We start from the raw sequence: 15,512 nt of genomic DNA, 5'->3' as shown, positions 1-15,512 counted from the left end.
GCATGAATTCAGAGTTTAAAATAACGGCATCATTATGTAGTTATATCTTTTTTTTTGTAATCAATTCACAGCTTAATCAGTTTATTTTAAGTTCATACCGCTTTAGATATTACTACGGACGATTCTAAGCCTCCAAATGTTATGAACGCAGACACAAAGGTGTTTGATTATCCGACATATTTGGGACTCCCACAACAGGTACTGAGCAGCAATTGTGATTATTTTGGCCGTGGCTGATGAAACGTCGATGGTATCTCCATGAAAGTGAGCCCCTCTTCTCTCCGGCATGTCTAGCTTGAATAAAAAAAAATTGCTTTGCTTTTGGTGTGAACATGTCAACTAAAACATTTGATCAACAAGACTTGTTTGAAAACTGTTATTCATACTTTAAATTTAGAGAACATACTGCATTTGGTGACTGCCAATGTCAGTGGGTTGACCATTTCCTCTAAGAGTGCAATAACATAACCAAAAACAGGGCGGATGTCAGAAATCATGCCTGTTTGATCACAGCGACACTGATGTCATGATAATTACTTGTGAACGCTGTCGATCGTACCATTAAAGAGCTGTGGCTCTGCACCCCACTGTTACTCTCTGCTCTCCGTCTGTCCTCTTTATTTTTTTCAGTTTGATGTTTTGTGCATCTCTGGTTTTGATGTTGTTTTTCTCGTTATTTTTCTTTGGTTTGAGGGTTGAGTTGTTTTTAGATTCCTCCAGGTTTCGTCTTTCGCCTCTCAAACCTCTTATCCTCTGTTACCTTGAACCAAACAAAGTTTAATAAGAACATGATGCTCACTAGCTTCTGTAGGAGCATCCAATCCGGATTTCAGCTTCCTTTTGTTTCTGTATACCCGTTTATATATATACGGCGGGTAAAATAAGTATTGAACACGTCACCATTTTTCTCAGTAAATATATTTGACATGATATTGACATGAAATTTTCACCAGATGTCAGTAACAACCCAAGTAATCCATACATACAAATAAAACCAAACAAATACGTTCAGAAATTAAGTTGTGTAATAAAATGGAATGACACAGGGAAAAAGTATTGAACACATGAAGAAAGGGAGGTGCAAAAAGGCATGGAAAGCCAAGACACCAGCTGAAATCTATCAGTAATTAGAAAGCAGTCCTGCCCCTTGTCAGTGCAAATTAATATCAGCTGGTTCAGTCCCAACTGATGGCCTATAAAAAGGTGTCTCATTACCAAGGTGTCACACAAGAAACATCTCAAGATGGGTAAAAGCAAAGAGCTCTCTCAAGACCTTCGCAACCTTATTGTTGCAAAACATACTGATGGCATTGGTTACAGAAGGATTTCTAAACTTCTGAATGTTCCAGTGAGCACTGTTGGGGCCATAATACGGAAGTGGAAAGAACATCATTTCATCATAAACCGGCCACGACCAGGTTCTCCTCGCAAGATTTCTGACAGAGGAGTGAAAAGAATTATCAGAAGAGTTGTCCAAGAGCCAAGGACCACTTGTGGAGAGCTTCAGAAAGACCTGGAATTAGCAGGTACAATTGTTTCAAAGAAAACAATAAGTAATGCACTCAACCGCCGTGGCCTGTATGCACGCTCACCACGCAAGACTCCATTGCTGAAGAAAAAGCATGTTGAAGCTCGTTTAAAGTTTTCTGCACAACATTTAGACAAGCCTGTGAAATACTGGGAGAATATAGTCTGGTCAGATGAGACAAAATTGAACTCTTTGGATGCCATAATACACACCATGTTTGGAGGTCAAATGGCACTGCACATCACCCCAAAAACACCACACCAACAGTGAAGTTTGGAGGTGGAACATCATGGTGTGGGGCTGTTTTTCAGCATACGGCACTGGCAAACTTCATATAATTGAAGGAAGGATGAATGGAAAAATGTACCGAGACATTCTTGATAAAAATCAAGAATGATGATGAAGATGAAACGAGGGTGGACATTTCAGCAAGACAATGATCCCAAACACACAGCCAAGGAAACTCAATTGGTTTCAGAGAAATAAAATAAAGCTGCTAGAATGGCCCAGCCAATCACCTGACTTGAATCCAATAGAAAATCTATGGAAAGAACTAAAGGTCAGAGTTCATAGAAGAGGCCCACAGAACCTTCAAGATTTTAAGACTGTTTGTGTGGAAGAATGGGCCAAAATCACACCTGAGCAATGTATGCGACTAGTTTTTCCATACAGGAGGCGCCTTGAAGCTGTCATTACCAACAAAGGCTTTTGTACGAAGTATTAAATAAATTTCAGTAAGCGTGTTCAATCATTTTTCCCTGTGTCATTCCATTTTATTTCACATAACTGAATTTCTGAACTTATTTGTTTGATTTTATTTGTATGTATGGATTACTTGGGATGTTTTATGTCAATAGCACCTTTAGAAATATTTTTACTGAGAAAAATGGTGACGTGTTCAATACTTATTTTACCCGCTGTACATAGCAACGGCAGAGCATGTACATGCTACAGCTGGTAGCTCCCATGAATTTAGCTACATTTTTGTCTTTACATGTTTCGTGTTTATCACTAATGGCATATGACAGAATACATTGATCAACATCTGAAAAGGAAGCATGGGGATTGGATTAAGTGCAGCGGACTTTAAGACGATCACCGCCCTCTGCTGACCAACGGGCCAGACCTGCTGGATGATACGCCACCAAATTATCCCAGGGAGGAGAGGAAAGAGAGTCGGTCTTCTACTACTTACATAGAAGTAGCATATTATGTTGCTTTGTCATGTTGTTACTGCTATACAATGATATATGATTCCCCTTCAGATCACACATTAATGTTATGTTAGGAACTGTTTAATATCCAGTTGCATTACATAGCATGACATTGCGTCATTTTATATGATGTTGTACTGGTATATTCTTTTATGCTTATTTACTGTTACCTTAAATTACTTTGTGTTAAGCCAGGTTTTGTTAAGTTGATTTTCTCACGTTACTTTAAGTTCATTTGTTGAATTCCTTCACATCACCTTACATTGTGTTACTTTATGTCATGTGTTACCATAGAGTACTAAAGGAATGAGTCCTAAAAACCCAGTCTCAGTCAAGTGGTTTTTGGAATGAGTTTTTGGTCAGATAGCTGAAATGAGTCTGTAGTTAACACAGGCTGAGTTTATTTTTTACATTTTGTCACATTATGTTATGTTAGGTTGCCATATATTACAGAACAATAAGTCACTTTGGTTTGTTATGTCCTGTTCAAGTTTCAAGTTACTTTGTTACATTGCATTCAAGTATTCAAATGTTGCATTACAGTAATTTGTCAAATTATGTTATATACCATTAAGTTATTATATTTTATGTAAAGTAACTGTGCTGAACTACTTCATTAGTTTCCTTGTATTAAGTCCTTGCTTTCCTTATGTTCTCTGAAGTTTTGTTTTATTGTTAAATGTTACTTTTATGTTAAATTACATTAAGTAACTGTTATGTAGCAAAGTAAGTGTATGTTACTTTGTGTCATGTTATTGTATCGCTATGTTATTTGTGTAAGTTGCATTACATCGCATCACATCTCACATGAAATTATTACGTTGTGTTTTGGACAACACAATATTTAGTTGTGTCATATTACAGAATATCATCTGGTTGTCGATGCAAATTTGGTATTAAATTAATGCAAAAGCAGGGGATTGAATGGTTTGCAGACAACAGCTTAAACTGAGACCACCCCCACCCCACCCTCCATTAGTGTGTGTCCCAGGGTCAGGCTGTCTATTTCAGTATGAAAGTCCTGCAGGCAGCCTTGTGACCCCGGAGGTTCTGCTGCCTCTGAGATACCAGCCTTGAAATTAACAAACCTGCCCTCCTCATCCTTCACCCCTCCACTTCCACCCTGCTCCTCTTTTATCTTTTTAATCATTCCTTCTCTCTGTCTTCTGTTCTGTTGGAGTCCTCTTCCCTTCCTCGTAATGTGTTGATGACTTGTTTGTCCTTCTAATCCTTCTCTCTTCTTCTTTCTTCCTCATCACTTTTTGTCATGGGCTTCCTGCTCTCATCTCTCCTCCTCCTTCAGATGATTCATCTGCAGCTATGAACAGGGACATTTCTCTGCAGTTTTAAAACCCCTTGTTTTGTGCCGTGGAGGTATCGTTGAATTACCTCAATACATTATATTTAATGTTACACTAATCAAAATTGAAAGTTTGACTTAAATGTTTTAGGTGTAAACATTAGTGTTCTCCAGAGGTTGTGAATCTTCTGCTATACAATAGACAAAAAAATCTGTGTCAGAGGGGAATTAAAGCAGTTAACAATATCATAATTTAAATCCATCTAACCAGCTACGAGACAACTTTGTTAACATTGTTTTTTGTGGAATCTTTTTTTTTATTTATTTACTCTGTGATTCCGTACTTTACTCAATGTCATGATTGGAATCAGGGTAACATCTCACTAAAAAAATAAATCAAATATGAACACAGAATCTGTTGGCAACGCGACGAGAGTCTGGTATTGGAACCGTTATGGTTTCTGTTTGTAGTCTGAGTAGTATCGACCAATCACGTTTAGAGCAGGCTTTGGTTGAATGCAGGTAAACAGTAACAGTGATGAGAGTAAAAGAGGCTGAAAGCTTCTCCAAACCCAGCGACTACCATCTGATGAGGATTTAGCTTTTTATTAGCTTGGATAATAAGCTACTTGTGAAAAATTGTAGACGTCTTCACCCAACTCCAACTACATTGACACGTCTAAAGTTGATAATGGGACTGTAAGCAATGACCAACACATGGAAGAGGAAGTCCTGGTCTGAATATCACCAGAAATATTGGTCGTCCGCCCAAGAAGCTGAATCCTGGTCAGGCCGATAGCCGATGCGTTCCGAGATTGACTCTGGAGTCTTAATACTGTGGTCACGGACTCCTCATTGCTATAAATTACCATGTCAAAATACATTATTTTGTGTTGTATTTTGTGTTGTATTTTGTGTTGTATTTTGTGTTGTATTTTGTGTTGTATATTATGCATCATATAGAGAAGAGAAGAGACTCCACGTCTTCTCATCCCACCGGAGTCCTGCTCTCTGTCCTAATGTCAGCCCGTCAAGTTCAGCTTGATCCTGGATGAACGATGGAACCAAGTCTCTGTGAAGGTGAGGGCTCAACAGTCACCGACCTCGCTGCTTTCATCCATTGTATTTTTTTTGCAACAGAACATCAGACAGCCAGGAGCATGCTTGGTCGTCGAGTCGGTGGGTTAGCTTAACTTCCATCTTGGCTCTCCTCTCTGGGGCAGTTGGTGTCGTTTGGTCCAGCAGGTCTGGCTGGTTGATCGGCCGCAGGCACCGATCGCCCCAAAGTCTGCTGCACTTAATCCAATCCCCACGCTTCCTTTTCAGATGTTGATGAATGTAATCTGTCATAGACAAATAGTACACAAAAAACAACAAATAAAGACAAAAATGTATCGAAATTCATGGGAGCTACCGACATGTACCAGCATGTACATGCACCTCATTCAAACCGTGGTATGTTTGTACGTTGAGTTTGTTGTGTCTCATTCTGATGCAAAAAGGGTTCCTTTTTCAGGGTTTTCAGACACCAAAGGGCTGTGACAACACGTCCGCATTTGTCGCCCTTTAAATGAGACCAGACTGTTTAATAGCAGTAGAACCAGCAGAGGCCATTCAGAAAAGTTTCTAATGAAGAGCTTTTTTGACACACACACACACACACACGCATACTCAGATGAGCTGTGGGAGTTGAATTGCACTTCACTTTTTTCCCGCTCAGCCCTCTGGAACAAAACTCATCATCCCAGACATCATTTCTCTCCAGCCTCGCTCTTTCTCTCTCTTCATCCTCTCCACTCGAACCAATCAGTGACACAGAGAGAGGAGGTCATCGCGTGTCTCTGCTGAATACTGGAGTCATTATTCAAACTTTTATATGTCTGTATGAAGTCAGAGATGTCCTCACATACTGAATATAAAACAACGTCTCTTGGATTGAATTCAACCCGAGGTGTGAGTTATCAGTCACATTCATGGTGTCAATCCTGCTGTGAACCTGAACATATCATTCACTCAATAAATGAGTCACACCGCATATAATTGGTTTGAATGTGTTTCCAGGTTGTGTAGTGGATGGATTCATGTTTGCTGTCTGACTCCTTGTCTCACTGTCATCATCTTTATTAGACATTGATTTTATGTTGAAGTTCCTACGTTGTGTAGAAGTTCTATTCTTATTAAGTGTTTCTCACCAGAACAATGTATTTGCGTGAACGATGGCATGGACTCCCAGTGAACTGTGACGAGCCGCCACATGCTGCAGTATTTAGGCTCTGCACTCCCACACAGGTGTTGCCACTTATTCTGGCTCATTAGGCCTGGGCTCAGGTTTGATGGGCGGGTGGAGCTATGCAGAGGGATTTTGTGAGGTCGACAAAACTTTGGGAATCAATAACGCCCGGGAAACATCGCACCAAATCCCATTGGATTGGAAATTTAATTACGCCAGGCAATGTATGCCGTTCTGTTTGTTTAAATGTGAAACGTTGACCAAACACAACAGAGCGGGCTAGCTGACCAATCAGGGCAGACTTTGCTTTCTGGAGGGAGGAGCAAGCTCTACAACGGAGCATTTCAGAGAGAGGGTGAGAAGAGGTGCTGCAGGACAGCCAGGATGAGAACAACAAGGTGGATTATCAGAATTAACGCATGTAAGCATGTTGTAACTGTAACTTGAGATAAAGACAAACTTCAATGTGGAAAGATAGTGCTGGTAGTTGCAGCACAGCAGCAGTAACGCTGTCTGAGTCGACACCACTTGCGTGCAAGACGCAGCAGATCAGCGTTAATGTGCTGCCTTAACAGTCCCAAGAAGAAGTCTATCAGGCAATACAAGTGCAAACACCTGTGGAGGTGGACCACGAGTGTGTCAAGTAGATGCTAGACTACTGGATCAAATACTGACGGTACTTTCAGACACGTTTTCAACTTGCCGCTGCAGCTTTCCGCAGACACTACAGCGAGGTGTGAAACATTGCAGGAGCTGATTATACTGTTGTCTGAGCTTCATGAATTATAGGTTAAACCTCTTTGACAGCAAAGATCAGAAAGATCAGAGAAGAGAAACAGTGCTTAAGCAACATCATAGTCTCATTATCCAGTCCTAGCCAAAGAAATAGCAAAATTTATAACACTTTTCAACATAATTTGAGCTTAATTAATCATGACATATTGCTAACCATTTCCTCTATTTCAATTCCTCTATTTAGCTGTTGAGATTATACTCAGTGGATAGCGGACACCTGTGGTGTATGCATAGACTGTACATAAGAAGTGGACCTAGTTGTCGTGACGTCACCCATTAGTTTGTAGACTGCGGTTTTGAAGCCTTAAGTTTTTCGATTTGGCTGCCACCATCTACACTTATTTCAACCAATGAATGGTAGTCACCAAATCTTGAATTTGGAGGAGTTAAGTAGATACGCCGTATATGCCTCTGGTGAATGAAATATAGTGCGAAGGCTTTTTGAGGTCTCGATTAGAAAAGCGCTGTTCAAGTCAAGTTACCATTCACCATTTTTGCAACCAGAGGAGTCACACCCTGATGGCCATTAGAGAGAATGCAAGTTTAACGCGACCCGCATTGGCTCACTTTTCAGAACCGGAGGTTGCCGCCTGGTCTGGAAACAACTTAAGTGTAGACCTCAGTATGTCTGATGTGCTCAGTGCGGCCACTAACACAGTTGTATTGTCTGTGTTGTTAGCACCGTTAGCTGCTAGCTCAGCTATGTCCATGTCGAGAGCCGTGTGCAGACAAACCCCCCAGCTGCATGTGTTGTAGCTGCTGTGGTAGTTGGGAAAATCCCATTCAGCAATGTTCCAACAGTTTAGACTTCAAAGTTTGTGAATATTCCAGGTAGTTTGTGAGTCCAGCAGCCCTCAGGTGTTCTGGAAGCCAAAAAACACAATCTAACACAAGAATCAATCAGTTTAAAGAATGACTCAGACGTTCAGCAGGGACTCTCACTCACACCCACACAAAATCTCTCTCCAGACCACAGATAAGAAAAACAACAAACACTCAGACAGGTTTTAGGTGTAGCCAGTGTTTGTTTTAGAACATATCAGTGTTTACTTCACAATCTGCGATTAGCAGGACTGTTGGCTCACTAACCAATCACAGCCAAGTCTGGATGATGGCCAATAATGTCCTGATTAAGGAACATAATGGATGAGGTTAAACCTACTCAATTACTCTTGGGAAGTCTCATCATGATCTATCTCTCTGGCTGTTATCAAAGCTAAAAAAAAGAAATTGAAGACCATTTAAAAAAGGTATAATGGGGATTATGCTGTAAGAAACCATCTGCTAGTGAGTTTAACTTTCAGACCAACACTGGAGCTTTATTTACATGGGTCCAGTACAATGGTGCATTAAGCACAAGTCTGAAATCTGTTGACAATTCCAGGTTACTATAGAAACATGGCGGTTCAACATGCCGGGTCCGTGAAAAGACCTGCAACCAATGTAGATATAAAGGACTGATTCTAAGCTAACAAAATCATTAACAATTCTTATTATCAGGTGAATACACACTAAAGAAAACATAGTTATTTATTGGATATCCATTTCTGCTGATAGATCCCCTAGATGCTATACACTGTTCTTTTAAAGTTTGATGCATGGCTTTTGTGCAATTTATACGTCCGGCCCATGATATTACACAATGATGCACTCAAAACCCTAGACTGTATATAAGAAGTGGTAGTAGTCGTCAAGAATTCACCCATTGGTTTGTGGACTGCTGTGTGAAGCTTCAAGTTCGGCATTATGGCTGTCGCCTTCTTGTTTTTGACCATATTTGGACTGCAGGGTAATGATGTAGAGACTCCGTATACAACTTTGGTAGAGACCTGTCAATCACAAGGTAGCCCCGCCCTAAAGCATACCCTGCTTTATGGTCTGTTTGACTCTAAATGGAGCATCATTTACTAAATGAACACCATGTTGTATTGAAGAAGACTTGAAACTAGAGATTGAGACCATAAACTCATGTTTACAATGTTTACTGGGGGAATAAATCAAGAGAGAAGTAGAGTCATTTTCTTTTTGACTTCCATACAAGATTACTTTTTTTGCAACCGAAGGAGTTGCCCCCTGATGGCCATTAGAGAGAAAGTAAGTTTAGGGAACTTCTGTAAGGACCTGCCCAAAAACAAACAGTGAAGTGTTTTGACTCAAAGGCTTTGAATCTGTCAAGCCTGGAGGTCCCTATCAAATGTTTTTTTTCCTTTGCAGAAATATAACTGACTTGACTTGTTTTATTTGTACAGATAACTGAATTAGATTTTAAATTTGAGATAAAAACAAAATAAATCAACTGCAGGTCAACGGTAGAAGCTTTTTCTTTGTTGCAGAGACGTTTTAGAAATTCACAGCTGTATCTGGAACGGGCTCCATCATTGTTTACCCTGTTTTCAACAACACCTCAGGCTCCCTCTCTCTCCCTCTCAGACGAATCCATTCCCGTCTCCCCACTCCGTGTGCAGCTTAATTGATCCGACTGCCTTCGCTCGGCCTGGCTGATTAATTGCGCTCTGTGCCAGTGTTTTCGGGTTTTGAGATGAGACCGAGAGAGAGGAGAGCGAGCGAGGGCGTTTTGATGAAGAGCAGTCTGAAAACACAGCGCGGCGAGAGAATAGAGAAAGTTAGTGCCGCAAATGGAGTTCAGGAACTCCATTATGAGTGTGATTACCGCTCCGTATGATAAAATGTCTCAGAATGGAACCAGCAGTGACAGGCAGTTCCCCTTCGTTTCTAACTTTCTGTAAAGTGTTGGTGTCATTAGGCGCTCAGGAGAACAAGTAGCTCCACAAAAATACTTTAGTTTGCTCTTCAAACTAAAGTTTAGTTTAGTTTAGTTTAGTTTATTTGCACAATTGAAAAAATTGAAAAAAACATAACATTGATAAATGATATTACAGTGCAGGAAGAGGCAGAAAGCCCACTGGGCTTATTTGAAGCCTCCACCGATATATATTTTTTAAAATCACAATACAATTTGTACCCTGCCTTCGCCCATTGACAGCTGGGATCGGCTCCAGCACCCCCGCGACCCTTAACTGGATAAGCGGTTACGGAAGATGGATGGATGGATCATTGAAACCATATTTATACAACTTTTCCAATAAAATATTATGATTTACTGTATCAAAGGCTTATGTAAGGTCTATGAAAATACCGCAAGCAAATTCATTGTTGTCAAGTGCAGAGACAACTTTATCAAGGGGCAGCTGTGGCGTAGTGGAGAGCAAGGTAGTTCTCCAATCAGAGGGCCGGTGGTTCGATACCCGGCTTCGGCAGTCGATGTGTCCTTGGGCAAGACACTTAACCCCAAATTGCTCCCGAAGGCTTGCCATCGGTGTGGACTGAATGTTGCATGAATGTTAGTCAGAGTCTGATGGTGGCACCTTGCATGGTAGCCTGTCATCAGTGTGTGAATGATATGTAATATACTACTGACTGTAAGTCGCTTTGGATAAAAGCGTCTGCTAAATGACTGTAATGTAATGTAATCAACAAGGTAAAGTAAATATAGGTGGAATGATTTTTCCGGAAACCATACTGGTGTTTGCAAAGAATGGAATTAGAATCTACATGAAACAAAATCCTTTTGTATAAAACATGGCAAAATAGATATGGGTCTATAGTTGTTAAAACAACGTGGATTTTCTGCTTTAAACAAAGGGATAACTTTGGTAATCTTTAAATCCTCTGGCACAACACCTGTTTTCAAAGATAAGGTGAAGATATGAGCAAGTGACTGCAATATTGACTGCTTAACCTGTTTAACAAGGTATGCAGAAATGTTGTCATGGCCAGCTGCAGATATTTTTAGATCATCAATTATCTCACTTAATTCTTGGATATCCAGAAGCATTAAATTAGAGATAGTAGTGACATTTGTTGGAATAAAATCCAGTTGATTACCATTGCAAGTAACTAGAGTAAAGAATATTGAGAAAATCCCCAGTAGGACTATGTAGACTATTATTTAAAAGGTTAATATTAAAATCTCCTAAAATGTAACAAGGTTTATCCTCATTGTTTATCATGTCAAGAGAACTAAACAGACTTTCATTGAAATCTTTGATGACAGAGTCAGGTGGTCGATAAATAGCACCAACAATAACATTCTTTCCACCAGAGACACCAGAGAGCTCTAAAAAAACAGATTCCACCTCAGCCTTATCTGACTTCAAAGTTAGATCATCCCTAATTTCAAATTCATAATCACCATGAATAAACAGAGATACTCCACCTCCAAATCTATTCTCTCTTACATAGTGAACTGAACTGTATTTTGGTATTTTAAAGATATCTTTAGAGTCCTCAGTAAAGTTGAATTGATAAAGACAAGTTTGGTTCAGTAAACACTGACATCACTTTGTACAGTGTTTGTCACTGTTCACAAACACACACTTCTGTACTTCTAGAAAAAAAGATCCATCTACAAAATGTTGCCACCATTAAAACATCACTTTCAAAAGAATATGCTCTTTTGTCTTTACTTTCCACAAAATGTCCTGCCTCTCCAAAAATGTCCTTACGATTCCAATGTATAAACATTTCAGAGAAGTCATTGTTTTCCAAAACATATTCACTTACAAAAAATATATGTCAAAATCTTTTTTTAAAAGATGACCCCAGATGCCAAAAATGTCTTGCCTTTTCAAAGGCTCTCTCAGCAAACCTGTTCTTTTCACTTTAAAAAGAGCTTACTTCCACAAATGTCCTGTTTTTCCAAAATGTCATCTCTGTTTAAAAATGTCCTCACACACCCACACACACCTACATCCCTCCGTTCTCTCTTTTTTATCCGTATATTGTAATTCATTTACAGAAAAATCTGTTTACTTTGGGTTCATACCGCTGTAGTAAACCAGCCAATGGGAGGCATCCCCTGGTCAAACATTGGCTTTGTGTTTGGTGCGAACACGGTATTTCTTTGAACTAATCTTCAGAGGAAGAACGGGTTGTCCTCCATCATAAGACTGATAGTTTGATCCCAGGCTCCTCCAGTCCAAAGTGTCATATGGCAAAATACCGAAGCCCAAATTGGGCTTATTGGTAATAATTAATTACAATTCAGCCTCTGGGCAACTTGAATGTCTGTACAAAATGACATGGCAATCCATCCAGTAGTTGAGCTATTTCTGTCAGGACAAATATGGTGGATGTTTTGTTATGGTGGAAGTTGGTGACACACAAAAAATGTAGTAATGTGGCAACAAAGGCAGTGAAGACAAAAACTGCTTGCTAGTGAACATGGATGTGAACAAACTTAAGACTTTTGATGAAAAATACTGAAAGTGAACATTACTTTTGTTGTTGCACCTTCACATCAGCTTTTTTTAAAATCAGGTTGGATACTTATCATACCAAGAATAATTTGTAGTGGTAACGCACATTGACAGATGAATGTGTGCCACATCTCCAACTGATCCTTGTATCTCACATCAGTCTTTCTTATCACACTGATAACACAGTAAGCATAAGAAAAAAACTGCTCAAAGTTGAAACACAAAAACCTGGATTCAAACTGAGTGGAAAGTGGAACTTCCCCTCTTTCAACAGCTTTGTTGGAATTGGACGAAGTTCAAAGAAAACAAAGACCTAGTGTTCGATAAAGCAGTCACAGTGGTTTCAGCTGAGCTTCTTGACTATAAAAAAGCAGCAGCTGTGGAAATATTCAGTCCAGCAGAGAGTCCATTATGAGGGGTCTAGTGTTTCTGCTCTTGGTGGCTGTGGCCAGCGCTAAGGTCTTCGAGCGCTGTGAATGGGCTCGAGTGCTGAAGGCTAATGGGATGGATGGCTACCGAGGCATCAGCCTGGCTAACTGTGAGTATTAAACCATCGCTCTGCAGATACTGTGACTGGAGTAGAACATATTACTCATTTGCTGTACATTTTTTGTATTATTGTGCAAGATAACATCAGTTTTAAGGACCATCCCAGCCTACTCACTACATACCTTGTGTACTTCTTGCATTTAAATGTACTACAAATTTGAAAAGCTTGTCGTACCAAAGAATGTATTGTAACATTATAAATTAGTCGGGTTTTTTTCAACTCTAAAGCTAGCCATCGGTTTCCATTAATTTGCATTCCTTTCCATCCATCTCACAATCCTTTATTAGTTGTCATAGAGTTGGCTGGATCTTCCCAAATGGGTTTTGATGCCCCGCGGTGACCTTTTTGACAGGGGTTGTCTGTTTTTAAGGCGGTCTATATGTGTGTCTGTTCTGTTCCTTTTCAGGGGTTTGTCTGAGCAGGTGGGAGTCGGGGTACAGGACTACGGCAACCAACCGCAACACCGACGGATCAACTGATTACGGCATCTTCCAGATCAACAGTCGCTGGTGGTGTAACGACGGCCAGATACATACAGCGAATGCATGTGGAATCAGGTGCAACGGTCAGTGATTAACCACCGCACCCAAAAATTTAACTGCAGGCAGATATTTTCCCCCAATTTTTATTTCTTGCCATGTTGTCATGCAAGTTTTTGTCAACAGCCGTGTTAGGCCTCCAAGCTTTAAAGTTGCAATAATCAGTATAGTGTTCTAATACTATCAGTACATCAAAATGTTCCGTATTATGTAAGTGGCTCCCATGGAGAATTCTTACCAATTCTGCAGGTCTAATGGCCTTATTTTAGTATTATGCCCTGGTACAGCACTTTCGTACCAATGTCTGTAAAAAGCGCTATAGAATTACACTTTACTAACCGACTTATTCACAGTCTTAAAAGGACAGGGCCAATGATTTGGTGGCACCTAGCAATGTGGGTGCAGATTGTAACCAATGGAACCCCTCCGCCCACTTAACCATTCCAAGTATGCAGTAAAGTGAATGCCATCGGGTCGGGTGGATTGTGTCACGGAAAAATATATGAACCTCAATTCCCCTTGATAGGCCAGTGTTAAGATATGCAAAACATTTTCTCTGGGAATAGAAGGGATTGTTTCTGGTTTGATTTATTTTTTAGCTAAAATATTTCACTACGTTCTCTTAATGAACAGCCACCACAGTCCAAATGAGAGAAGATCTGAGTTGATACAAATATTGATTATTTATTTGAGTTGCCTACAGTTATTGGTGCCACGCCATTGTTTCTACATCCCAATTTTCATAAATCACAATAGGACTGAAAGTCCATTTGTCCGAAATCCTGCTATCTGGAAAAACAAACAGCCATTCATCCGAAGTCCCATTGCTCAGGAAATACACACTCTCGGTGCAATGAACAGAACCTCATGGCTCATTATTATACAGATGGCAAAACATTTTGCACACAGGAGAAGTTACTGTAGTCAATGGCTGTTTGTTTTGGCCTGAAAAATTAGACAGTCTTTAGATTATTGGGGTTTCGGAATAATGTATTATCAAAACAATGTCCCCCCATTGTTACCATGTTGAGATAAACACACTTTAGGGAGGGCTTTGAGCACTTTTTTGCCCCGGGTTTCTCTTCTACTACACGGCTGCACAATCCTTTTGGTGGAGGCTGTTGGGTCGTTATGCAGCCCCAAAAGGAAGATCTCAAAGAAGCACTGTCAACTCATAAAGCACAGTGCTCATTGCAGTAAAGTAGCAAATACATTATCCATCAGAAAGTATCACGTCACGAGGAAGGAGGACTTACAGTATGCGGATGGGTGAATGAGAGGCAAATTGAAAAGTGCTTTGGCTAAAAGCGCTGTATAATTGCACTTCATGTACCTGATTTTTGTTTCTATCACAGAGCTTCTGACTAATGATGTCCGTGTGGCAATCAATTGTGCCAAGCGTGTCGTTAGGGATCCCAACGGCATCAGAGCCTGGTAAGATCTGATTATGTGACCACGGTGTGTTCACAACACAAACTTTCGTATGCTGAGATATGGGTGATGTCCCTCTGTCTGGTTTCAGGGTGGCCTGGGGCCTTCACTGCCAGAACCGTGACCTGAGCTCCTATGTGGCAGGATGTGGTCTTTAATCAACATGTGGAATCCGGACGCTGTCATCGACATGATCAAACTCTCCCATCTCTGGAGTGAAATGCAGAGATACTGAAGCTATAGATGATTCTCTTCAAATCAAGACAATTCAGGTCTTTAATTTCAGTGTATTTAGTCTTAACTTTACATAATGTAAAAAATCAGTGAAGAGAAATGTGGTGATGTCAGTTTATATATGTTGTTGGGCTCATTTTAAAACCAGATTAAAATGTTGATTCCTGCTTATGACAGCTAAATAAAACAAGAAAGTTTAAACAATGAAGAGATATTTGAGGCCATTTCTTTATGTCTTTTTCATGTTTGTCTTCATCTTTTTAGAGGCATGAGGATTACGGTGCAAATTAAACTTCTCTGTGCATGTTTTAAAAAAAGAAAATAAGCTCATTCAAGAGGCCTCATGTATAAACCACTCACGCAGATCACAGAACAATCAAACAGATTTGTTCTTAAAAGGCATGTGCATCAT

At 40.1% G+C, this 15,512-nt stretch overlaps 1 protein-coding gene across 1 annotated transcript in view; it reads left to right on the top strand.

Annotated features, from left to right (window-relative positions):
• LOC129102784 (lysozyme C-like) overlaps positions 1–15,308 on the top strand; it is a 48,922-nt gene extending 33,614 nt beyond the window's left edge. The window contains 6 exon segments of the mRNA XM_054613053.1: positions 12,461–12,664; positions 12,667–12,711; positions 12,714–12,884; positions 13,303–13,461; positions 14,791–14,869; positions 14,958–15,308. Coding sequence (XP_054469028.1) covers positions 12,461–12,664; positions 12,667–12,711; positions 12,714–12,884; positions 13,303–13,461; positions 14,791–14,869; positions 14,958–15,024 — 725 coding nt within the window. The 3' untranslated portion in view covers positions 15,025–15,308.
• Positions 15,309–15,512: the final 204 nt, after the last annotated feature.

This window comes from Anoplopoma fimbria, chromosome 14 (assembly GCF_027596085.1).
Source record: "Anoplopoma fimbria isolate UVic2021 breed Golden Eagle Sablefish chromosome 14, Afim_UVic_2022, whole genome shotgun sequence".
Lineage (NCBI taxonomy): Eukaryota > Metazoa > Chordata > Actinopteri > Perciformes > Anoplopomatidae > Anoplopoma > Anoplopoma fimbria.
This window is presented reverse-complemented; position numbering and strand designations above follow the sequence as displayed.